The sequence below is a fragment of the Calliopsis andreniformis genome, unplaced genomic scaffold (genome assembly GCF_051401765.1).
Source record: "Calliopsis andreniformis isolate RMS-2024a unplaced genomic scaffold, iyCalAndr_principal scaffold0048, whole genome shotgun sequence".
Classification (NCBI taxonomy): domain Eukaryota; kingdom Metazoa; phylum Arthropoda; class Insecta; order Hymenoptera; family Andrenidae; genus Calliopsis; species Calliopsis andreniformis.
Genome location: NW_027480457.1, coordinates 3,155,749 through 3,183,588, shown reverse-complemented (window position 1 = coordinate 3,183,588; position 27,840 = coordinate 3,155,749). Strand labels below are relative to the sequence as shown.

Sequence of the window (27,840 nt, the reverse complement as noted above, 5' to 3'; positions counted from 1 at the left end):
AGGTCTTTTCGAGCGACGAACCAACGGAGATTGAGCAAATGATCTTCGGGGACATTGACGAGGCCAGCAAGGGTCTCTGCAGGGACCTTATGAGGTCATATATTGATCGTGTATCAACATCGATGCAGACACTCGGGAAGACAGCCACCACGGAAATGGAGATCCGTTGTACAACCGATAAGCTAGTGTACTATCACCCATACCGGATGGCCGAGACAGAGCGGGAAGCTGCACGGCGGATCATCCAGGAACTGCTCGATAATGGTATTGTTAGGGAATCCAAGTCGCCGTACGCGAGCCCAATTACCCTGGTCAAGAAGAAGACCGGTGACTACCGATTATGTATTGATTACCGGCTCTTGAATGCTATAACTGTGAAGGATCGATCCTCTGTACCACGGATTCAGGACCAATATGATCGACTGGGGGGGGGGGGGGGGGGGGGGGGGGACGCATATTTTACGGGTTTGGACCTGGCCTCGGGTTATTATCAAGTACCGATGAGCGCCGACTCTATCGAGAAGACCGCGTTCGTCGTTACCCCCGATGGTCACTACGAGTTTACGAGAATGCCTTTCGGCCTGACCAACGCGCCCGCTACGTTCCAGAAACTCATGAACGATGTGTTGGGTCCATTGAGGAACACTGCTGCGTTTCCGTATGCCGACGACATCATGATACCGTCGAGGACTGTACGGGAGGGACTGGAACGACTGGCACTTGTCCTGGATAAATTACGGGAGCATAACCTAACGCTGAACTTGAGGAAATGTTCGTTCCTGATGACCAGCATTGATTATCTTGGCAGCGAGATAAGTGCCGACGGTATCAAGCCAGGACGTAAGAAGGTGGAGGCTGTGTTTGTCATGCCGAATCCAACGAACGTCAGGGAGATTCGACAGTTTCTGGGCCTGGCGTGATATTTTAGAAAATTTGTGAATGGACACACGACGATAATGGCACCGTTGACAATGTTGACGAGGAAGGAGACGAAGTGGACATGGGGACTGGAACAAGAAGAAGCAGTCGCACGGGTAACGAAAGTGCTTACCACAAGACCGATATTGGCAATATTCGACGCCACGCTTCGCACGGAATTGCACACAGATGCAAGTTCACTGGGGGTCGGTGCCATTCTGTTCCAGTTCACCGCAGAGGGCAAGCAGCATGTGATCGGGTATTTCAGTAGACAGACTACCAACGACCAGCGCAAGTATCACTCCTATGAGTTGGAGACAATGGCTGTGGTACTAGCACTCCGACATTTTCGAGTGTACTTGCTTGGGCTGAATTTCTCGGTCGTTACGGATTGTAATGCCCTTCGGACCACTTTTACGAAGAGGGACCTGATACCACGTGTCGGCCGATGGTGGTTGGAGGTTCAGGATTTTACCTTCACTATCGAGTATCGAACGGGGACTAGGATGCAACACGTCGACGCTCTCAGCAGAAATCCGGTGCAAGGAATCGAATTATATCCGGTGGACGTCACTGAAGCTGATTGAATCCTGGCTGCCCAGATGCAGGACGAACAGCTGAGCCGAATTCGCCAAATCTTAACCGAGAACATCCGCAACAGCGAGACGAAGCAGTACTTCTCCGAGTATGCGTTGCGAAATGGCAAGATCTATCGACGGTTGGAAGGGGGTCGGACAGCGTGGGCTGTGCCACGTGTAGCACGGTTCTAGATTTGTCGTTTATGCCACGACGATGCGGGGCATTTAGGATTGGAGAAGACACTGCGACGACGAATTACTGGTTTGCCGGGATGGGGTCGTTCGTGAAAAAATATGTAAGAGCCTGTCTGAGCTGTGTATATTATAAACGGACGTCTGGGAAAAGGCAGGGTAAGTTGCACCCTATTGAGAAGAGCCCGGAGCCTTTCCACACCCTGCACATCGACCACGTGGGACCGTTTGAGACGAGCGTTCGAAAGAACAAGTATTTATTGGTGATCGTCGATGCGTTCACCAAGTTTACTATCATAGAGCCAGTACGAGATACGACGGCGAAACGGGTAGTTAAGGTCTTATTGAATGTAGTGCACCTGTTCGGGGTCCCATCTCGCATTATTAGTGACCGAGGCACGGCATTTACAGCGAGGACATTCAAGGTGTTTTGCACGACCTATGGGATTCGCCACATCCTGAACGCAGTCGCTATACTACGCGCCAATGGCCAATGCGAGCGATGCAACAGGACCATTGTTGCGTCGTTGGCCGCGACGATGGCGGGGAAAGAGTCAGAGAGATGGGACGAATGTGTGAAGCAAATTCAAAGCGCGCTGAACACAATTCATAATAAGGGAATTGGAGCTACACCCGCAGAGGCGTTGATGGGTTTCAATGCCAGAACCACGGCGGAGGCGCGAATTCTGCAAGAAGTGCAGACAGAAATACAGCGCTTGGACCTGAAGGAGTTAAGGAAGCAAATCTCGGAGAACATCACGGAGGATCAGCGTCGACAGAAGGAACGATACGACAAGGCCCGTCGCGAAGCGACTCAGTATCGGAAAGGAGACTTGGTGATGGTCGAGATCACTGCGGAGCGACCCACAGGGGAGAGCAGAAAACTGCACCCGAAATTCAAGGGGCCGTTCAGGGTTCGTCGGGTATTGAGAAACGACCGCTACGAGGTCGAGGATTTGCGGCAGGGAGGTCAAGGGGCCAAAACGGTGGTTGCTGTGGAACGACTGAAGTCGTGGGTGGCCGCTATCGAGTGAAACAGGAGAATACCTGCTTATGCACAGAATCCGGCTGTTGCAGGAGTGATCAAAGACGACGTGCGGATACAATTTGCGCATGGACGCAATGTGGCGGGAGCAACGCGTCTACTTCGCCATTCATATTTCCTTCATAGTTCGCTGTGAGAATGCAGTCCGGTCTTCATTTTCGATTGCATTTTAATACCGTGACATATGGCAGAATAAAAAAAAACTGCTTCTCAACTACTTTTTATGTTTGCAATAGGAAAACTATATTGAAGAACGTTGCCAAGATTGAAATAAGGTTATATCGAAATGTTATGAAGTGAATATATCTATATTCAATAAAACTGTCCGTATAGTTTTTTCATAATTGCTAATGAAAAAAGAAATTTCTGTAAAATTTGTCTGCTAATTGCAATGAAATCAGCCAGTTATAACTGAACACTAGTCAATTGAATATCCTATTTTCGTGTTGCAATCATTATATTAAAATGTAACTCGTTTCAATAAATCTAAATAGTATTAAAAATTATTACTATAATTTACTATCAAACCAATTTTATACAATATATACCAATTGTACTCATCATTAGCATCTCCCATCATCGATTTCCTATCTAACCAACTGTATACGCAATTAGTGATGGCACCGAAATGTCAGCAAGGTAGGATCGTACCCATTGCTAATAAGAACATCCAATATGTTTGCAGTCACACAAATACAAGACTTGTAAAAATTCAAGACTGCAAGACATGTGGAGAAGTTGGTGAAATTGTATGTTGCTAATGAGGATACCGAGTGTAGCGGCCAGCAACACGTACAAATAAGAACACTTGCCGTGCAGATGGTTGGCAGGATTTTTAGACACGTGCGTAAAGAAAGCTATTTTTGAGAAGATTATTCCGTTAGGTGTTTCAAACAATGCATGTTTCCTTTTGTTTAAGACTTTTATTTTTGGGCCTCAATAGCTACGGCGGGTGTCATAAAGTCCTGAATTTCCGAGGGGCCTAAGCGTTGCGAGAGTGACAACGTGCGGGCCATGTGGTCAAGCGACTCGGGTCTCGAGGAAATTCCGCTGCGTTGCCAAGTTGAGCCAGTAACCCGTGCTCCGCAAAGTCGTGACACGAGGTCACCGTCACGACGGTGGAAATAGAGGGCGCGACCGATGGGAACGAATGGATAGGTTCGGCGCGTTTTCGTGGTAGTGAAAAAAAGACTGGATAGAGAGTTGACCTGGAGACACCTACGCGACAACGAGAAAAACAAATAAACACCGTCTTCAGAAACGAAAAGTGATTTTTTTCTGGAATACAGATCCTTCGCTAAACGAGTATACTGTATCCAATTGAATGTGCTTCTTGCACCGAATTCTACAGCGCCCAAAATACGATAACCGGCCTTGGGATTTGGACATCATTTTTGTGAAAATACTTTCAAAAGAGATGGATTCGTTGAAACTAACAAGAAACATCACTTTAGTGTCATCTTCTGATTTTGATTAAACGTGATACATGAGTAGTACGTCGAAAAATATTAGCCACGTATTTTTTTCGTTGCTGATATTCATGTTTAGAAGGTGAAAACCACCCTCGAAGTTAGGGTGAAAAATACATTTTCTTAAATATCTCTAATTTCGTTTAGAACATATTATTTATAAAAAAAACCACACATTGTGTACATTTACCACTTTTTTCTACCTGCATTAATTCTCGAAATATTTACGGAAATATATTTTCCACCCTACCTTTGGTGATGGATGTCACCTTATGAACATGAATACCAGCAGTTAGAAAAAAATACGTGTTTAATACGTGTTGTATACCAAGTTGCATAAAGATCAGGAGATGATACTAAAGTAATCTTTCTTATAAGTCCCGTATTGCGAACACTTATAAGTGTGACTGAATTTTTTAAGTATTTAGTTCAATGTTTAGTTCGATTATTTAGTAATAATGGAGTAACAATGAATATTTGGTAGTAATGAATCCCGTCTTATCTCAAAAATCTGTTGTAAAAGAGAAAGTATAACAATAGCATATTTGTCAATAGAACAGTATAGTTAGAAACTCGATAAGTTAGTGTATTTTGATATAATATAACATTACCATTACTATGTGCTGTGATCCAGATGTTGGAGTATATTCACATTGCACTTTTCCATCGCGAATGTCACCAATTTTAACAGGAACATCTCTTCCAAAGGCGTCTTGAATATTAACAGCTAAAGCTGCTTGTCCAGCTTTACTTGTGTCAACTGTAAAGCTTGTTGGTTTATTAATGGGGAGAGATTTTGCTTCAACACCTGAACCGTACACGTTCACCTGAAAGTTACATTAATTATTACCTCGTTCTAAAATATGCGTTAATGCTGTTCGATTGAATTTATTTTCTATATTTATTGACTATTATAGTATATAAAATATTGAATACCTTATTAGGGTCAAATTCAGTTTTCGGTAGAATATTGGCAACGTACGGTGACTTTGGAATATCTTCTCCATCACATAGAATATGAACTGCATAATGTCCCGGAGCAGTCGGTAAATAGGATACATCTGCTGTTCCATTGCCATTGTCATGACAACTGATTTTTGCTTTAGAAGGACCTTCGATTGAAAATCCAAGGCCACCAGTTTCTCCATTTGTATCTACTGTAAATTTAGCTGGATAATCAACTATGCCACCATGAAGACCGGGACCAAACGCTCTGATTGCTGATTCTTTATAGGGACCAACATTCACCTCGAAAGGTGATTTATAAATTTCTTTTCCACCGTATGTTATCATTACTGTGTGTCGTCCTTCTTTAACTGGAGTATAATGACATTTATACGTCTTTTGGTCAACTTTAGATATTCTAGAAACATTATAATAGATACAATTAATTAATATAGTCATATGAATTATCACAAAAGTATTCAGCTTTGTGTCTTTTATATACAGTGTTCAGGAGTATGTGAAAAAACATTACAAACTAATTCTACATATAATTATTAAGGATTTCTTATGTTAATTCCTAATGGACACTTACGAACAGAAATATATAATTATACTATCTACTATGAATATAAAAGTGTGGACCGGCGTAACTTGTTTCTCAGCCGAACTTTAAGAATAAACTGCTAAGTCGAAAAACTGCCGGCTACGGGGATCGGAAGGAAAATAAATACAATAGAGCCTTACATATTCGAACCTCAACTTTCTAAGTATTCTAATATTTGAACATTCTTCTATCCGAATGTTCAGTTATCCGAACACAATGTCTCCTAATAATCTTTCCTTTTTCTGTTAAAAATATTTACGTGAAGAAATTGTAATGTTTATATACAATATGCAAGGTGGGGAACCTAAAACATACCACCTGAATAATTCGCTGTCGATGGTAAAACAAAGTACATTAGATCGAAGTTACTTGATGTCGCGGGAGACATAGCTTGATGTTAATAGTTCTTTTATAGGTGGAAATATAGAGGAGATCAAGGTCAATTTCACTTTTTTCAGTGAAATGATATGTTTTTTTATTCACCTTTTAAATAAAGCATTTTAAGACGAATACAATGACTATAATTCAAGGCCGTTTAACATCACTAATGTCAACTGCAATGGAAAATAAATTGTTTCCAGACTATTCGAGCATATCATTTCACTGAAAAAAGTGAAATTGCTCTTAATATTCCCTCTATATTTCCACCTATAAAAAAAACTATTAATATCAGCTTACGTCTTCCCCGAAACCAAACAACTTTGGTCTGATAGGATTTCATCTATCAACGAAAGTAAACAAACTATATTCAAGTGGCCTGTTTTAGATATAGCACCATGTATGTCTTTCTATAGTTAAAATATTAAATATGTAGTACTGCATACATAGAGTACTTTCCTACGATAAAGTAGATAACAATGACAGAGATATCATGCACATTTCAAGCTTCTCACAGCGAAGCGTTCGAGATATTTGAAACTAGACTTTAATGTCAATGAACCACAAAAAAAGTGTATAACCGCCACAGAAGTATACTCATAAAGGAAATTTCTCAGATGAACAATTACTTTAAAAAACACAACAATTCTAAGCTATAGTACTTCACTCCCTAATAACTGAAATGTATGTCGCTCGCTCAGAAAATATAATATTCGTTAGAAAAATGGCATCAAAGTCCGCCATAAGCGATTCCGAAACTGGATATAAGTGTCATTCTATCGTAAAATTTGTTCACATTTTGGGCTTTTCTAGGTAGACTATTCCTGATCTTTAGAGAACAGTCACAGTCTGCTAGAGAAACAGTCTTATTTCCACTGACAAGACCTATCAGCTCTCTGAAATCTCCACGTATTTGCAACATAATGTCAGGTACAACAAAATTGCCAGGTTCGACTCTATGCTCTGAGTCAACTTTCATGCCATTGAAAGTGTGCTTCGTGACATGAGCAGAAGTAAAATGAGAAGTAAACTTTTGTAGAATAATCATTTTTGGAGTGTATTTTGCGATTTATGATATACATGAAGAAGTAAGAAGTCAAGCAAGGAAAATATTTAATACTTTTGCATGAATAAGTGTAAAACATTATCACATTTCAAAAGATAGAGGCACTTCTTTTATGGATAATATTTAGGATGTAACAGGTATACGTTTCAATATTTTAAGGAGTGACAGGATACCCCAATTTGATCACAAAATAAATATATATAGTGGTGGGGACGTACCGAAGTATGTGCATGCGCAATTCTCTATTTCAAAGGCGGTCCTATTCTAATTACGACTTCTTTGGTTTAAATTCGTGTAAAACATATGTTTTATAAAATTAGAGAGTATAGAATAAATTAAAGCTATAACATAATAATAACAATATGTATATTTAGTTGAACAGTGGTTAATAATTACACACATATAATACACTGAATGGTAGAAAACGATAGAACTCTATACACACAGAGACAGAAAAAGAATGGAAAGAGAAATAGAGAGATAGATAGTAGCAGTGATGTCGGAATGGAGGCCGTCAGCAGTGCAGTAGAAAGTTAGAAGCTAACTACACCGTTTTTACGATGTTAACGAAATACAAACCGACTGGTAAAGTCATTAAAACATTCAATTCTCATACCACTGGGACTCTGAAATTCTATTGGGATTGGTGTATTACGGGGGCAGACTCTTCGGGGCCTACTCCAAATCGATCGAAGCGCTGTTACGAAAAAGCGGGCATTAGTGAAAACATATAATTTGTACACGAAACATTTGATAATGTAACATCTAGCGTTATCTTGTTGAATTATAAATGAGAAGTGCGAAGGTATAATTGCCAAATCGCGTTGTAGGAAAGTTCTGTCACGCTGTTGCCACATCAATTACAATTTTATTCATCAGTAAATCTCTACTGAATACGCCTTGAGCCGATATTTTGCTTCATATGGAATATAGAAAAGGACGGTGCGAGCGAGAAATAAAGAGTATCACGAATGAAACAATACATATGTGCCTATAATTATGAAAGTGATCTAAGTCAATTCAAACTTTAAAAACAACATTTCCGTATGATTACGAAACATTCCTAGTTAGACTACAATTTGTGTGAAATTGGGCCCTGAAACGAGTGGCTTTACGAAAAACATATGTTCTTATAATGTTTTGCATAATATCGACTCCATTTACAACTTTTTGGATCCGATCTGCTTCAAATTTGAATAATACTTTTACTCAGAATATACTATATGGTAGTAAATGACCTTTGAAATGACAAAATTGGTACCAATAATAAATTGGTGAATTGAATTGAGTGGTCCCCCTTTACATGAATTAGAACCGATAAAAAAAATACGTGTCGAATATTTTCGACTATTCTACAGTCCTGCAAAGTTTCATCAGAATCGGAGATTTTCACCTCGCGATGTTCCCTTATTAGTAAGAATCAAAATCGCGGCTGGAGCTGGATTCGTTCGAGTTTTCCTGATGGGTCGAAGGTCGAATTGTAATATGTACCTACATATATGTGGCAACAGCGTGACCAAACTTTCAATACGTACACAACATATATTACGCTTCACGCCTTCAAGAAGTGTTCAATTGAGGAAAATTGCATTTCCAACAATATTGTGCTAATTCAAGGAAGGCTGGTCTGGTCTGCTATGAATGAAAAAACTATTAAATCGTAAGATATTTGCAAAAATGTTACTTCAGCAGCCATCTTGCTAGTTTGCAACAGTCTGTTTTATGCTTACAGTTTGTAATTTTACATTTTTCTCAACGTATAGTGTTTATTGGAGTTTAAACAGATCAGACCACCCTGTGGTGAAGTCTACCCGTAGGTTCTGTACCTGCGAAAAATTCATTTATGCAAGTGTCGAGACGTCAAACGTAATTTGTGAAACCGTTCACCTCTTTCGCTCATCGCGTATACGTGTATGACTTTCGTTGCTTGTGTGAGCGCACGCACACAGCTCACGACACAAGGAGTCTGCCCCCTTAATATAGAAATAAACTACTTTAAAAACAATGAAAGAAAATGAAATTTTTACGAATTATACAATGAGAGACCGATTTCGATAACATTGGTGGAGCATTTTATAGACATATAATAAAAGCTGCAATAGTTGTCATGTTTATTGAGCCGACAAAGACATAAACTTACAAGCAAAGTAGATCTGTAGTCAGAGATAATATAGCAAGGACACTAAGCACACGAAAACCAGTAAAACAAGTGGAAGAGGATTGTTGGAAGTTGATTTTTTGGACGCTACCAACTGCAGGTTGTATAAGGTGTAAAAAAATTAATTGGCTTTCAGGGTTATTCCTGCACCTCTGGATGGGTGAACATTTACAGAAAGCCCGTTCGTAAAATTATTTATCACAATTTTTGTACGTAAACATATTCTGTTTATTATGGAGAGAAAATGTTTGAAAGAAACCATATGTCGCAATCGGATTGTTTAATAAGGAAAAACTGTTAAACATTTGGTAAAGATTTAACTACACAGGATGTAACAACTGTATGCTGAAAAATTTTAAGGGATGATAGAGTACCCCAATTTGATCACAAAATATCTTCTGAGATAGTATGCGATCTGCCTTCGTCCTGTAGTAATAATGCTTCAAAGTTAACATACTTATACAGTAAACTAATAACTGGAGGATTTTGTAATTTTTCAGCTACATTAAGAAGAAGTAATAGAAGAAAAAAGTCAATACATTATGTTGTACCACTTCTGGTTTAATTTTTATGAAACTTTTTTGTGGAAAAAAGAGTTGGTAACACACACAGATGAAGTGTAGACTAAAAGATTGCCGGCGGACAGCTGTTCAAGATAATCCAGTAATCGAGACAGCGGGGACCGTTTATGATAGGAGTTCCATTGAAGAACTTGTGTCTATAACATACATATGTTAAGGGCATTCTGAAACAAACACAACTTTCTTAAACAGACGAATTAAGGCACTATTCGTGCAAAACGAAAGTAAATCAGACACTATGTTCTAGAATATTTTGTATTCCAGTAATCTATTACCCCTTAAAATATTTCAACATACAGGATAAACGAAATAACTTAAGTACCTCGAATGTCTCGCTTAGATTTTGTAACACAAAGAAATTGTAGAGAAAAAAAGTTGCTTGATTTAGAGGGACAAATATGGTATGCGAAAAATTTGTCTCGAGGTCATACTTTTTTAGATTTCAAGGTCGCCGCAATTCTTTTTAATGCAACGACATTTGTTTATTATTGATAGCTCAGGCCAAGACGAATCCAATGATCTAAAATACTTGATCTTCATGTGACCTGGAACGCGTAAAATTCAAAAACGTTTTGGTGAGTCAAGAAATAACAATTTACACAATTGTAAAATGTGTTTAAAATGCTGTTCCTTATTTCAATGCAACTTTGGATATATACTCTAAGTGAATGCCTAATTTACTCAGATGAATGTACGTTGTTATTCATTGTAGCAGTCCAAACATATGAGGTGATTGATGTTTTTTATCTGGGAATCGTTTAACGTATAACTGTCATGCCTTCACAGCGTTACGGTTACATAAATAATATCTCAGAGATCGGACTAATATTATCGCATAGTGACTGTATTTATTCTCTGAATTTGAGAGCTTTGTATAATGTATTTGTATTACGTGCTTGTTAAATTAGTCACCAAAACATTTATGAGTTTTTCGGGTCCTAAGCTCACGTGGAAGTCATAGTATCCTAGATCATTGGATTGGTCTTAACCTAGGCTATCATGCAACGATGATGATAATATGTCGTTCCATTTAAAATCATTGCGATGACCTAGAAATTTTAAAAAGTATAACCTCGAAATCAATTTTTTACCAATCGGATTCAAAATTAGCCTTAAATATTATTAATCAACTTCATCCTGCGGGCATCTCCTCGTTTTCTAAGGCTACGCGTATTGGCATTAAGCATCCAGATTGACATAGACATAGAGTGATTTAAAAATCACTCGCAAGTCGAGGGAGGACGTTATAACTGTTCTTTGAAACAGTTATAACTATATAGCTTATTAGAGCTTCATCCTCGGAATTTTATGAAATAATTATATTAGTCGAAACCTGGCTGTGTGAGGGCATTGATAGTTCCAAACTTGGTTTGCCTGATTACATTATACAGGGTGTAACAAAAATGTCGCAGTTCCTTAAAAGGGGTGATTCAGGGGGTGATTTGAAACAACTTTTTCCTTAGCGAAAATGTAAGATGAGGCTTCGTTAACGAGTTATTAACTAAAAACACCGGCCAATGAGAGCGCGAGTTTGCCGCCCGAGCGACCGCGGTAGCGTTGGGTACGCGCTGGGCGCTACGGTTGTACTCCGAACAAGAAAGTCGACATGCGTCGAAGGAAAAGCATTAGTGTGAAAATATTTGCATAACGTATAAACGAAAAAGCAATGCAACAAAAGAAATGAACGGAGAATTGGAGAATTAACGTTGAAGATAGAAACGTTGAAAGTAGTCTGCGTTAGATTTAAAAAATAATAATCATTAATGAATTAAATGCAATTCATCTGTAGTTTGTAAATCTGTGTCACTGAGTCACTGTATCGATACTAGTCATCGACCTCTGGAATGGTTTATGGCAGGGTAGAATTTTTCCAAAGAAGCTCCTTGTACCCCCCACGTAGTTTAAGCACCTCAGACCTTCTTTGTTCGGACACTCCGAGATCATGTCTCCTTCGAAACCAAAGCAATAAAGCCATAAATTACCTAAACGCGTGCCCTAGCATAAACCATTTCGACGGTCGATGACCAGGATCGGTACAGTGACCCAGTGACGCAGGTTTACAAACTACAGGTGAAGTTTGTTCTCTTCTTCCTTTATTTTTCGTTGTATTGCTTTTTCGTTTATACGTTATGCGAATAAGAGATTTACATATTCGCATTTTTACGTTGCACGTAGTTTTCCTCGATTTTAAGTAATTATTCACTTCAAGTGATAAACAAAAAAAGGACTCGGTGTTATTTATTATGTCAGTATTTCAGTTTTCATACTAATGCTATTTTCTTCGATGTATGACGACTTTCTTGTTCGGAGTACAACTGTAGCATCTAGCGCGCGTACCCAACGCTACCGCGGTCGCTCGGGCGGCAAACTCGCGCTCTCATTGTCCGGTGTTTTTCGTAAATAACTCGTTAACGAAGCCTCATCTTACATTTTCGCTAAGGAAAAAGTTGTTTCAAATCACCCCCTAAATCACCCCTTTTAAGGAACTGCGACATTTTTGTTACACCCTGTATATAGATTTGATAGATTATATATTATGATTATATATAGATTTGATCTGCTGTTATGCACTTCAAAAATCACCTTCTTCGTGATGATTCCTTCTATCGTTCATGGCTTTGCTCAATTTTTTGAATAGCTGTATTGTATAAATGAAGAAAACAATGATCTTTCTTTTAATTTCAAGTCTGACTTAGCCATTTCTAGTCTCAGCATAGAAATCGGTGAAGTCTGCAATAGCATTAAATCTTTAAATGCAAACACTTCACCAGGCAATGACGGCATTCACCCGTTTTTAGTAAAATTATGCATCTTCATCTTATCCAGAATTCTTTGGAAGATCTTTAACACATTGTTCTCTATAGGTACTTTTTCGACCCTTTGGAGAACATGTATTATTAGGCCTACTTTCAAAGGTAACGATCTATCTGATATTATTAATTATAGACAGATCAGTTAGCAGAATGTATTTTCCAAGGTCTTTCAAGGAATAATTACCAAAAAGCTTTCTTTTCTTTATAGAAATGTTATAATAAATGAACAGCATTAATAGTCTTAATAGAATATTTATTCATGTCAGTAGATTTTGCAGATTTCTTAATTTTTTCGATTCTCCTGCTACTTTTAGAAAGAATGTTATGCGATTGTTGGCTTCCTACTACGGTTTTGTATAAATTTTTCCAGTATTTTTGTATACCAAAGGGTTGTAACCCGTACAAATAGATAAAAATAAATAAATATTTGCCCCTCAAAATCGAGCAACTTTTTCCTCTATCATTTCTTCCTATTACAATATGTAAGCGAGATATTGAAGGTGTTCAAGTTATTTTGTTTACCCTGTATTGTTACAAGCACCGGCTACATGGCCATTGCCATGCATCGCTCGCAACGAATATCCATAAGACGGTCGAGCAAGACGTCGAAAGAAGATATATCGGTTCTTAAAAGAACTAATTGACAGTTGTCAACGTGATAAGACGTCTACTTAATTGTATAATCGCGAAATGTCTACTGTAAATAAAAAGTTGTCCAATACGGAATTAAGCGTTAAAATGTCGGCGTGAAAGTCGCAAGCTGGTGATACGCGCATGAAGTCGCCGGCGACTCCCGAAAACGCAACAATATACTTATTACACACCGCATAGAGCAGCGATGCTCAAGAAAAGTATCTGCGGGCGTCAGGCAATGCCCAAAATCGCTCGCCAGCGGATTCGACAGTGCCGACACCCCACTCCATGAGGAACGGCCTTAGAGTAGTTTCAAAGATCTCCCTCTTTGCTGCCGAAGTCGGTCTTGATATTGCTTGCGAGGGATATTTATATAGTGGTGTGCGTATAGTAGAGTGCGTATACCAAGTAAATATAAAACGGCTATCAAGGTACATCTAAACGATTCATTTACGAGATATGGTTTCTTTCAATAATTTTCTCTTCTCAACTAACCGAATAGGTTTACATAAAAATAGAAACAATCAATGTTAGTTTTAGAAACAGTCAATGTCTTTAATGTCATAAACAATTTTATAAATGGGTGTTTTGCTAATGTCCACCGATTCACAAGTGCAGATTCAGCCCTAAAAGGCACGATAATTAACTTTTTTATTTCCTCTACACACCCACCTTCGATACTACTGCGTAGAATATAATATTATAATATCAATAAATAATAATAATAACGAAAACATAGTATACATACTATAGTTTTTGTGTAAATTTTAACCATCTTTTTGCGTCTGAACGGTGCGTTTGCGCTATATGATTTCTTTTGAACTTTATCCCCCCACACTGATTGTGAGTAGAACCCGTAGGTGTAACAAAATTTAATGTTAATTTCTATACAATAAGTAATTTCTGGGCTACTTCCTTTAAAAATGTCCACCCATCCGAAAACGCAGATTCACCCCTGAAAGCAGTAATCAACACTTTTTATGCACTTGAACAGAGATTAAACTAACGGTACATGAATTATCGCATATTTACTATAACCAAATACATACTATACGTAATCAAAGAATTAGAATATAATGAATTATGTACTGAATCTACCGTGACTGACTGACATAAATTAACTAACAATTATCTCTCCTAAATTTTAATTTCTTCAAATAAAAACCTTAGGCGCAGAAAAGTAGCAACTTCTGCACTTTTAATGAAATATTGATAAAAGTGATGTTAATCAATACTTTCTGTTTGCCCGACAAAAGTAATAATATATCAAATATGACATGCCATACGGAGCTGGAAGAATATCCTGCGAAAGAACGCAAGAACAAAGGGTAACACCGCTGCCAATGTCATAAAGAAATCACACGCGTTGATGTATTTCATGAAAAATGAGTCATAGGACAAAGTTTGTAATTATGTAGAATTAGTCGGATCCACATTCCTTATAGACGCTAATTTTTCAGCTTGGAATAATTATTCTGACTGTGATTAATGAAATTGCGTAGAAAACTCATATACAAAACATGTAATTTTGTTAACGACAGCCCAATTTACACGATACGCAATAAATATGAAACTGACGTGTAGGGAAAATGTGAAAATTTTATCTCCACTGTTACACAGAGGTTGGAAGCATCTAAGCGATTAATGTGGCATCCTATGATGCTTGAGAGTTGACTGATACGTGACATTACCTAATGAGTATAATTCGTTTTTTGTTAGTGAAAATGTTATTATCGTGTTAGTCGGATTCTTCTGATTAAAATGAGAGTAAACTCGACATAATTTATCATAATTACTGACTTAATACACGATACATAATAAGTTTTTGACGCAGATAAGAATAGCAAGTGACAGCAAAAGAGAAATCAAAACAAGTTAACTTTTTTGAGTTTCGATGAAACTTTTATTAACATATCATATTTGTCAGATTCTTTTGTTGAAATAAGACCAAACACGGCATAATTTCAGTTATATCTATTTAATTAGTACGTAATAATAACCCATTATGTATCTTCCATTAATGCTTCTTATGAATTCCAAAAATATTAGCGGAAAACTTTGTGCCTCATTATCAAAAATTTAAGAGTTCCTAAATAATTCTTAGGCGTTTGTTTCGCCTAAAAAATGAATCTTAATTTTCAATTACGCTTACAGTAAAACATTATATGTATTACTACAATAAGTTACACTACATATTACCTAATAGTTTCACTGTTTCTAGTTGTAACTCTTTTACTACTAATTGTGTTACTATTGAATCGAATGTCTCTAACCATTCATATGTGTACTTTAGCTGGCAGTAAGTAAGATTTTAATCGGGAAGACCTTACAAATACAACAGTAAAGATTACATTAAACAAATTTTAAAAAACGAAAATTAAAGAAATGTAGTTGTTAAAACAATCATGATTATTTAACATCTGGTAGACCAGGTTTACGATGCGGACAAATTGGCCTGCTATTTCTGAGGATACAATATTGGTTTGTTTGTTAAGTTGCCTTGAGAATTACGGACCCCAAACCCCGTTTTATGATTCTGACGAACACGTGCACTTTGGTGTCTCAGGCCCCTGCTGAGATATCTCGTCTACAACAAGCCGAACGTTGTGGCCGGGTGACGAGATATCTCGTTTTCATGTTTTTATTAAAAAAAGTGCATATAAGCATCGTATAAAGTGTTTCTGAAGCGCCGAAAAATGCGCGGGCTCTGGAAGCGCGTTGAGCGAGCAGAGTGCCGAACGTAATGTGTTGATATTCCCTCCGCCCTCTGAGGGAATTCTTGTATAAAGGAAGGTTTACTAAAATAAAGTTCAGATACAATTAGACTTCATGGGTATCTCTGATCTTTGAAAACAAACTTTAGTCGGCACATCACGTACAAAATTCAACAAAGACAGAACAATCTATTAATCAACCGCTGGTATAAACAGTAGTTCTATTAATGTTATAAGCAATAAGATGACTTAGACTTTGGTGACCGGAGGTTGTTGTCGTAACCACATGCAAAATGTGTCAGGTCAAAAGCCACCTAACAAAACAAAAGATCAGGATCGTCCATTCAAGAAACGCCGTCTTTTTCCTCAAGCTGAATTCAGTTGAGCTGGTGTGCATTGGGCGACGCCTAATTAGGAGACCCCTGATGTCCAGATATGGTACACTAATTATTGAGAACATAGATCTAAAGGATGGAGCATTAAGTGGGCTTTACACGAAGAGATGAAGCCAACCTGTTACAGGCAGGAATAGTATTCACCATATACATGTGGACAACACGCAACGCACACTACAGCTGAATTTAAGTATTAATACTAGTGGCATGATTTGAAATTTAAAATCACTTGATAACGCGTACTGCCATTATTGTATGTTGGTCTCATAAAACAATATCGTGATATACACTGTCTTAGTCTGCGTTTTGTTAAAATATCATTCAACTATTGTTTTGGGACACGTAATTGTAGTACTAGAAGTAACGAATTACACAATGTGATGTAGCGGCTTTGCCGTTGCTACTCCCTGCGGTATTTTGCGTAGCTATTAGTCAGGTAAAGCGGGTGTCCCCAATATTTCGTACCCCACATCTGGTAGTCAGACTTGGACGGAGTAAGCGAGGTTTTTTCCGCTGGTTACCTGAAAAGTGTTTCCTGCGCGTGGAGGAGTTTTGGAGTGCATAGACTAAGGGCGAATAAATAGTCTGCGAAAAGTGGCGACTGGGCCATTGACTGACTTGCTTGACAACCGTTCGCTTCGCGAGAAACTTTGTAACTGTTCACACTCGAACGAATAAATTGGTACGTGGGTTTAATAAAAATCTCTACTCATTCAAATACCCACAGTGAAAAACAAATGCTATCCCTATTGTTTAAAAAGCGGTTATGTAACGGGTATTTGGCTCGTCCCCGTGATTCGTGGCTTGCTGGTATACGTAACCGACCGAAGGTCGCCTTCGGTTGGAGATTCCGTTGTCCTAACAGCAAAACACGGTCAATTGTCATATGACTCGTTTTTACCGTTAAAATTGACGTTCGAACAAGGTGAGCATTGTTGAGCAACGGTTTTGAACCCCAGGCCCGATGTCGAGTGGGGACATCGGAGCCCGAAGGAGAGAGAGAATCAATCGTAACACATTAGTACGAAACAAAAGATAATTAGTGAGCGCCGCGTAGCGGCAAAATTAGCGTGTTTCGCGTTTTGCGGAACACACGCGGCTCTCGCAGCAGTCGTCTTTGGGCAGTGAGTCTTGCGCCAGTCCTTTCGACAGGTCGTCAAGCAATCAACTCAGCCAGTTTCACGATTTTAAGTAGTTTGGTCGCCAGACACTTGAAATCCTACTTGCTTCATAGCTGAACCTCTGTCTCCTGCGACTAGGGAGTTGCTCTGCTCGATTTAATACGTATTGTACGTACGACAGAGCACCTAGTTCGTCAAAAGGTGACAATTCAGCGAGATTTGCACTCTTGGAATCGGGTGAGTCTCTGAGTTTCGTCTTCGTCAAGGAGCAACAAAGGCCGTTTCCTGGTTGATTCGTGAGAGACGGGCTACAACAGAAAGAGTTAACGTATGTGCCTATCACCTCTGCGTTACTCGCGATCTGCCACCCCGTTTAGAAGCAACCCACGTGTGACGAATAGATACACACGGTGAGGTGAACGGAGTCGTGGAGCCTCTGGCCGTCCTCAGCCACCAGGACTAGTAATCGCTAGCTGTAGCGTGTCCCCCCTCGCATTCATCGAGATTCGTACGAAGCGAGTTTTCCTATAAGGTGCAAAAGCGAAGAGACGAGCCCCCCCCCCCCCCCCCCCCCCCCAACCACTCGGTCATTGACATCTTCTTCGCCAGAGAAGAAGAGTTGATAATACAGTCCACTGCAGTACCTTGTGTTTACGGCAAGGCATTGCTCCCCCCTCCACATAGGCTCGTGATCGAAGCCTGCAGTCGGGAAGAATAGGTACAGCGTGATCGCAATACTCTCGCTTACCGGTGCGGTTCCACCGCGTTTCTCTTTTTTCAGACGCCAACGTCGCTGAGGCGTCACAAGGCGTCAACGGACGTCCGGACCTCCAAAGGCCCCGCTCCATCGCTAGCCATAGGAGCACGACGCCGAGGACCAAGGAGCCCGACGCCGAGGACCAGAGGAGCGCCCGCCCCGCCGTACACGTCACCAGATAAATTAAAAATAAAGGTCGTACATAAGCCCTTTTCAGAGCCGACTCAAATTTAATCAAGTGTACTTGTTTTCTTTCTCATTACCCTCAATCTCACCTTATCCGGACCCTAGTTAGATCCCTTATTTTAAGCGATTCTATTAACACCTATTAAAAACACAATACAGTATAATTCCTGTTAACTTAATACCTCTGTGCATTCAGTATCAATTTTTTCTCTTGTATTTTCTGGAAAGTGATATCTCTAAAGCTTGAATAATAAGAAATCAAACTTATGTATGTATCTGTGGCGTACTCGACCAGGTAGTTGGGTCGAGCGAACGCGCACGGCTGTTAGCCATTTAGGGCCTACGATTTTGCTAAAGGAAAGGCCTTGGGCCTTGAAGTGCTTGCAGCCATGTGCAAGGATGAGTCAAGATGTTTGGGTGAAAATTGTTTCTCGGGTCTAGAAAGTCTCACTCTGGTTTACGACATGGTTTTTCCTTACGGTGACAAGGATTGCGGACCAGAGTGGGCATTCCGTGGTTGCCTTTCGAGAGTCAAACACCAAACGATTCGACTGCGCTGCCCTTAACGCAAGGGTCGGTTCATGAAAGTAAAACATTACTTTTCATAGATTCTATTTGAATCATCTTGTAAATAGTATAAATAAATATTAGTGATAGGTACATAGTGTTTAATTATTAATCTCCACGTCATTCACTTCAATTGGTGACCCCGACGTGATTTCGGTGTAAGGAGGTGAACGTGTGAGACTTTCGAGCAGTACATTTTCGTTTTTAGTGTTTGATCTGTGAGTGTTGCGAAAATGTCGCTTCCCGGTGGTGGACACGATGGACCCGGTAATGGGGACCTTGACAATGTGAACATAGTGAGCCAGCAGAATGTGCGGATTCCGCAGTTTTGGCCGCATAAAATCGTGTTGTGGTTTAAGTTGCTGGAGGCGTATTTTACATCCGCGCGTATTGTGAAAGACGAAACAAAATTCAGCGTAACAATTGCGAATCTAGGTGAGAAATATATTGAACTAATTGAAGATGTTGTGTTAAATCCGCCGGATAAAGGCCAATACGAGGCTCCAAAACGCGAGTTAATTAAGAGGCTCGCAGAGTCGGACAGTTCGCGAGTGAGGAAGCTGATGGAAAGTGAAGAAATTGGTGACCGGACGCCGTCGCAGTTCTTCAGGGATTTGAAGAAGCTGGCCACCCCGTCAACGCCCGACGATTTCATCGTAACATTGTGGAAGAATCGTTTTCCGGCTAACACGCAGCGAGTTCTAGCTGTTACGTCGGAAACAAATATCACCGCGCTGACGGAGATGGCGTATCGCATCCATGAGATTCGACCAGAGGGTGGAAGCATCGCATCTGTATCCGGGAATAGTGAAATCTGCGAACTGCGAGAGCAAATTAAGCAACTGCGTTTGCAGATTGGCGCCCTGACTAAACAACGGCGACGGTCTCTTTCGCGAACTGGACAACGCAGACGATCACGGAGTCGAGAAGGATTATCACATTCGAAAGAAGGTTCAAGGTTAGGTCTTTGTTGGTACCATGAAAATTTTAAAGAACGTGCAACGAAATGCCGGGCACCCTGTACTTGGGTGTCGGGAACCGAGAAGAGCCGTCCGTAGATGCGGCAAGCGACGACGGTTCTCCATCTCGCCGCATTTTCGTGACCGACAAAAGCTCAAAGATAGCTTTTCTGGTGGACACGGGTGCGGACCTGTGCGTGTATCCACGTCATCGGTTATCTGGACCGTGTAAAAAGTGTGATTACGAACTCTTCGCGACCAACGGATCTAAGATCGCGACGTATGGTACGATTGCGGTGGATTTGAATTTCAAGCTTCGTCGAAGTTTCAAGTGGCGTTTTGTGATAGCTGACGTTAGTACGCCTATCATTGGTATGGACTTTTTATGTTTTTATGGACTGTTGGTGGACCCACGAAATAAACGTTTGGTCGACTCCGTGACCAATCTGTCTATGACGGGATTTGCTGTCGACAACGAGGAACCTGGCTCGATCAAGACAATCCACGGTGATTCGGGATATCATCGGCTTCTTGCTGAGTATCCGGATTTGACACGACCGCCGGTTTTTGGAAGGGACACCGTAAAACATAATGTGCGACACCATATCGAGACGACGCCTGGACCGCCGATTTTCTGTAGACCTCGTCGCCTGGCACCTGACCGTTTCAAGGATGTCAAAGCGGAGTTCGACCTGATGCTCCAGCAAGGTGTTATCCGGCCGTCGAAGAGTCCTTGAGCATCACCGCTGCATGTCGTTCCGAAGAAGGACGGCAGCATACGACCCTGCGGAGATTATCGGGCGCTGAATGCTCGGACGATACCGGATCGATATTCTCCGCCGCATATTGAGGACTTTTCACAACAATTGCACGGGAAAAAGGTATTTTCTAAAATCGATCTGGTGAGAGCGTACCACCAGATTCCCGTTGCGTCCAAAGATATCGAGAAAACGGCTATCGCGACGCCGTTTGGTTTATACGAAGCTCTGAATATGATGTTTGGACTTCGTAATGCTGCGCAGACATGTCAGAGATTCGTCGACGAAATCACGCCTGGTTTAGATTTCGTGTACGCGTTTATTGACGATTTTTTGATAGCGTCGGCCGATGAAAAGCAGCATTACGAACATTTAAACATTTTGTTTAAACGTTTAAACAAGTTTGGGGTCGTAATTAATCCTGCGAAATGTATTTTTGGAGTTTCGGAAATCACCTTTCTCAGTTATACGGTCAATGAACACGGTATTAAACCTTTAGCTGATCGTGTCGAGGCGATTATGAAGTTTGGACAGCCGACGACGGTAAAACAACTTCGTCGATATTTAGGCATGGTCAATTTTTACCGTCGGTTTGTTTTCGGGGCTGCAGCGATTTTACAGCCGTTGAATGACCTGCTCAAGGAGTCTAAGAAAGGTAATACGCCTATCGTGTGGACCGAAGTAGCCGAGAAAGCTTTCAATGATTCGAAACGGGCACTGGCAAATGCTACGATGTTAGCACACCCAGTACCGAGTGCGCCGATTAGCATAGTTGTCGATGCGTCAGATTATGCGATTGGTGCAGTTTTGCAGCAACATATCGGGAATGCATCGCAACCGTTGTGTTTTTTCACGAAGGCGCTATCTTCCGCTCAACAAAAGTATAGCGCGTACGATCGCGAACTATTCGCTGTGTATAGCGCAGTAAAACGTTTTCGACATGTTGTGGAAGGTAGGGTTTTCGTGATCTACACCGATCATAAACCTCTGATATATGCCTTTAAACAAAAATTAGAGAAATGTTCGCCGCGGCAGTTTCGCTATCTCGATTATATTAGTCAATTTACGACGGATATTCGTCATGTAAAAGGTTTGGATAATGAGGCAGCGGATGCATTGTCACGTGTTGAGGCAGTATCGCGATCGGTGGATCATTGTACGCTTGAAGTTGCTCAGAAGGCAGATGACGAACTGCGTGAGTTGTTGCAGTCGGACTCATGCGCGTTAAAATTACGTAAAGTACGTTTCCCCGAGTATAACATGGATATCTATTGTGATGTCACGGGCGACGCCGTAAGACCGTACGTACCGAAACTTTTGCGACGAAATGTATTTCGGTCATTGCACGAGTTATCGCATCCAGGTATACGGGCTACGCAGAAGCTGGTTACGGACCGTTTTGTATGGCCAGCTGTTAACAAGGACTGTCGTACCTGGGCACGTCAATGCATTTCGTGTCAGAAATGTAAGGTTTCGAGACATGTACGTGCACCTATTAAGAGATTCGATGATTTGTCTGGACGTTTTGAGCATGTCCATATAGATATAATTATCATGCAATATTCGCAGGGGTATAGGTACTGTCTTACGTGTGCCGATCGTTTTACTCGGTGGCCGGAGGCAATTCCAATTGTAGATATGGAAGCGTCGACGGTTGCGTCTGCGTTTATTATGACATGGATTTCTCGATTTGGCGTACCTTTAAGGATCACTACAGATCAAGGACGTCAATTTGAATCCACTCTGTTCGCGGAATTATGTCGATTGCTAGGTACAAAGCATATTCGGACGACAGCTTACCATCCACAAGCGAATGGGATAGTGGAACGCCTGCATCGTCAATGGAAGGCTTCAATAAAATGCCATGATACTAGTAATTGGGTGGAAATTTTACCCATCGTTCTATTAGGCATTCGAACGGCTATCAAGGACGATTTGAAGGCAACGGCCGCGGAGATGGTTTACGGGACAGGTATCCGTCTACCTGCGGAGTTTTTTGTATCTGGCAATTCCGTGGCAAATTCCGAGTATGTTGCACGTCTCAAACGACGCGTTAGTGACATCAAGCCGTGTTTGACTACCTGGCACGGATCGAGAAAACCTTTCGTTTTTAAGGAACTCTTTTCTTCGCCGTACGTTTTCCTTCGACATGACGCAGTTAGAGGTCCGTCACAACCACCGTATGATGGTCCTTATGAAGTGGTTGAGAGACGAGATAAAGATTTTGTTATTCGGATCAATGATAGAAAGGTCCGAGTATCGATAGATCGTCTCAAGCCAGCATTCGTGGTGGCGGATGATATTGAATCGCTGAATGAAAGGGAAGTCACTTTTCCAATAGGAAATGGCAATGATGTTGATGTATCCGATGTACCCGTACAGCCGTCGAGTGTGGTAATAGATAATAACGATAGATTTACTACGCGTTCGGGAAGAAAGATACGTTTCCCTGATCGTTTTCAAGCCGGATTTAATTAAGTATAGTTTAGTTAAATACAATTAAGTGTAGTTTTAATGTAGTGCGTAAGTTTATATATGTGTTTAGCAAAATACGTATAATTTTGACAATCCGGCAGTTTTTTTCTATCAGTAACGTTACCACTGGTAAGGGGGTACTGTGGCGTACTCGACCAGGTAGTTGGGTCGAGCGAACGCGCACGGCTGTTAGCCATTTAGGGCCTACGATTTTGCTAAAGGAAAGGCCTTGGGCCTTGAAGTGCTTGCAGCCATGTGCAAGGATGAGTCAAGATGTTTGGGTGAAAATTGTTTCTCGGGTCTAGAAAGTCTCACTCTGGTTTACGACATGGTTTTTCCTTACGGTGACAAGGATTGCGGACCAGAGTGGGCATTCCGTGGTTGCCTTTCGAGAGTCAAACACCAAACGATTCGACTGCGCTGCCCTTAACGCAAGGGTCGGTTCATGAAAGTAAAACATTACTTTTCATAGATTCTATTTGAATCATCTTGTAAATAGTATAAATAAATATTAGTAATAGGTACATAGTGTTTAATTATTAATCTCCACGTCATTCACTTCAGTATCTAATTTTATTGCTTCTTCTATTGCACTTGATTAGATCGCGAACATTTTAATGTGAAGTTTATATAGGCATAACATCTAGAAATTTGCTTCGGTATTCGCCGCCTGGAAGTTAAATACTTGGCGTGGCCAGGCATGGACAAGGTGTCGATAAATGGTCTTTATTATTCAAAGATACAAAATAATGAAAGTGTTTTCAGATTACCGAAGTTTCAAATTAATAGATTATCTGACAACCTGTAGAGATAAGGTATGGCTGTCGATGAATGATCTTAGAATTATTTAAAGACACAAAATAATAAGAAGATATTTATATTGTCGAAGTCTATAATTGACAAATTATATAAAAGCTTATGAGAGGCAAGACAGGGATATCTTATAATAGCTTGCCTGCCACGCCAAGTGTTTAACTTCCAGGCGGCGGACATCGAAGCAAATCTCTAGATGTTACATGGATATAAACTTCATACTAAAATGCTCGCGATATGAATAGATAACATAGTAAACATAGCGATATCATAAAAATATGATTTTAACATATTAATCTCTTAATGTACAAAAAGCTTAAAACGTTTTAAACTATGTTTAAATGTACTTGTGACTTATACTGATTTCACACCTTTCTCATACCTGTATTTTTGGGTTACTCTTGGTACATTTTCGTCTTGGACTTTTTCATGTATTTGGTGTAATTTTGTTACTTTTTTGAAGTTTCTTTATCAGAACACCTAACGCTGCGACATTGCGTCGATTAGCGTCTTGGTTATTTTCTACGGGTTGTACAGTAACGCGTAGCAGCGAGGTTGGAAGACCGAGGTCCAGCCGGAGCCTCGCAACTACGGAACATGTACTGGATGCAGCGGAAGAAGATGCCACTGTCAGTGTACGCGATTTGAGCCGCCGTTTAAAGTAAGTCACAAAACAAGATAAATGCAGTAATTATTAATTAAGAAAGGAAAGTTTTATCTGATAATTGATGTTTCTGTATTTTGTTCTAGTGTCAGCCACATGATGGTACACCGAATTCTTAGGGAGCACTTGCTGCATCCATACAGATATGTACAAATGCAGCATTTACACCCAGAAGATTACCACTAGCGGCTTCAGTCTTTTAGGTGACTGTTGGCAGAAGTAATGCGGAATCCGTTATTCTGCAAATGCATTTTGTGGACGGATGAAGCCCTTTTTACAAGGGATGGATGCTTCAACTCCCATAATCTGCATGTGTGGAGTGACGAGAATTCGCGAGCACTTCGTCCACGAGCAGCACAAGTCCGCTGGTCAATTAATCTATGGGCCGGCATTTGTAGTGATTTTATCGTTGGGCCGTACATTCTGCCTGACAGGCTGAACGGCCCAACGTATACAATTTTTTTAGAACATTTTCTGCCGGATCTCATGGATGATATTCCATATGAGATTCGACAGAACATGTTCTATCAACACGACGGTGCTCCGGCACATTTATAGCCAAAATGTCCGCGCCTATTTAAATGAAGCCTTCTAGGACAGGTGGATCAGCCGCGGCGGTCCTGTTGCGTGGCCCCCACGGTCACCAGACATGAATCCGCTGGATTTTTTCTTCTGGGGCTACCTAAAGGTAATTTAATTATTGCTACTTCTTTTTACTTATTTCTGTTATAAGTACTATTTTTTTGCTTACATTTTGCATTTGTTTTACGATAATCATTTTAGAATGAGGTGTACCGTCAACCAGTGAAGACGCCGGAAGAAGCAATTGCACGCATTCACGATGCAATGGCTAACATTTCGCTAGAAATGCTTAAAAAAATCCAGCGGCAAATAGTTGTGCGTGCCCAAACGTGCATCGACACTGGCGCTGGTTATGTGGAACACTTGTTATATTGAAAACAATCGGCCCCTTTCGGGGCCACTAATTGCTATAACGTAGGAACAATTCGCCCCATGAAATAAAAATAAAAAGGTCGTGACAAGAGATTTGGTGACAAGTGATTAATGGTCGTGCAATGAACTGAATAATACACATTCGGTGTATTAACCCGAACGCACCTGACGTTACGACCCTTAACTCTGAGTGGTGGTCGTATACCTAAGATCAGCTGTGAACTAGGCGCTACCCTGCCATAAACCATTTCGACGGTCGATGACTAGGATCGGTACAGTGACCCAGTAACACAGGTTTACAAACTATAGGTGAATTGCATTTAATTTATTAATCATTATTATTTTTTAAATCAATTTTCCGTTCATTTTTTTGTTGCATTGCTTTTTCATTTCTATGTTATGCGGATATAAAATTTACGTATTCCTTGTTGCCTCACATTAAGTAATTATTATTCTCGATTCTCCTTAAACAAAAAAATTGTGTATTCGTGTTTTTACATTGCACGTAGTTTTCCTCAATTTGAATTAATTATTCACTTCAAGTGATAAATAAAAAAAGAACTCGGTATTATTTGTTATATCGCTTTCAGTTTTCATACCAATGCTATTTCCTTCGATGCATGCCGACTTTCTTGTTCGAAATACAACCGTAGCGCCTAGCACGTACCCAACGCTACCGCGGCCGCTCGAGCGGCAAACTTGCGCTCTCATTGGCCGGTGTCTTTCGTTAATAACTCATTAACGAAGCCTCATCTAACATTTTCGCTAAGGAAAAAGTTGTTTCAAATCACCCTCTGAATCGCCCCTTTCAAAGAACTACAACATTTTTGTTACACTCTATATATAACAATAAACCAAAGACAAAGCATGCCATTTTTTCATGAGATGCTTAGTTTCTGAGAATATTGAATTCGAAGATTTGTTTTTCAAAGATTCAGTGCGCGTGCCGAGCTTCATCAATCGTTGCCGACTTGCGGGACGATAGGTTGCGACTAGGAATTATCAGCAATTAGTAGTGCTAGGCGCGATTCGGATTTCCTCCAGGGCTGTCTGGAACATTAAAAATTTTGTAACAGGCGAGTCAACGCGTGCCGATTGTCGCGGGCGCGTGCCTGATTCTGTTGCCGGAAACCTGCACGATCTTCCGTTGCCGTGCCGTAACGCATGGTCGATTTTCTGTAATAAACATTTGTGAAAGATACACTCCGTGTCGTCATTGTTTTGCCGTAAAGGCTAACATCGTTTATGCGTTTCCAACCTACGACTTTTCCTCTCCCACGAGCTAGCCGAATCTTCCGCCGTACTTGCGCGGCAGGGACCGCTTACTTTCCGCATTTTTCGTTACTCGGCATAAAAGTGCCTGGCGCCCATGTGGACGACTATCTTCTTTACCAAGAGACCTGCAAGGCGGATACAACGAGTTTATCAAACACCCCTGCCTCGAATACACAGCAGCTCGACACAGGGAAAACCACTTGATAAGCGTTACAAAAGGGGTTTTCTTCCAAGTTCTCTGAGGTAGTGTAGGCTAATACCATGCAAGGACAAAACCCCTCCCAGGGTGCTTCTTGTCAGTCTTGTGTTTTGGACCTCGGTGTTACCTTTTCTCTTTGGAAATCACCGTCGTGTGGTCCTCCGTCCAAGCCCAACCAACGGGTGATTACTGGTATTGCTGACCCTTCCTCGAGTTTTCTCGATTCTTCCTGCGTGGTTTCGAAATGATCTTCTATGCACTCGTGGCATTTCGCGGCTGATCGGTAAACAGCGACCCGGATACCACATGCACTGCAGTGTGTATACTTCCGTACAACGGGCACGGTACCGTTACTGGGCCAACCACCTTCTTCGAATTGTCTCCTTCTACCTCTTCTAATTGTTCCCAGCATACTCTGCAGATCCAAAATGATTTCGTTTGATAGATGCGCACCACTAATCGCTACACGCAACAGAGTAGGAGTAGTGTGACATAAGGTTCCGCGTAGCCCTGGCGTAAGACTTCTGTAGCAGCCAGCAGTACGTACAAATAAGAACATTTGGCGTGCAGATAGTTGGCAGGATTTTTAGACACGTGCGTAAAGAAAGCTATTTTTGAGAAGA

The 27,840-nt window shown here is 40.7% G+C and overlaps 1 protein-coding gene across 3 annotated transcripts in view; it reads right to left on the bottom strand.

Annotated features, from left to right (window-relative positions):
• The window catches only part of Cher (filamin A protein cher), a 206,614-nt gene that overhangs the window by 143,719 nt on the left and 35,055 nt on the right, over positions 1-27,840 (bottom strand). For all 3 annotated transcript variants that reach the window (XM_076391756.1, XM_076391755.1, XM_076391757.1), the window contains exons 8-9: positions 5,139-5,565; positions 4,814-5,029 (exon numbers count right to left, since the gene is read on the bottom strand). In XM_076391756.1, coding sequence (XP_076247871.1) covers positions 4,814-5,029; positions 5,139-5,565 — 643 coding nt within the window. The remainder of the gene's footprint in view (positions 1-4,813; positions 5,030-5,138; positions 5,566-27,840) is intronic.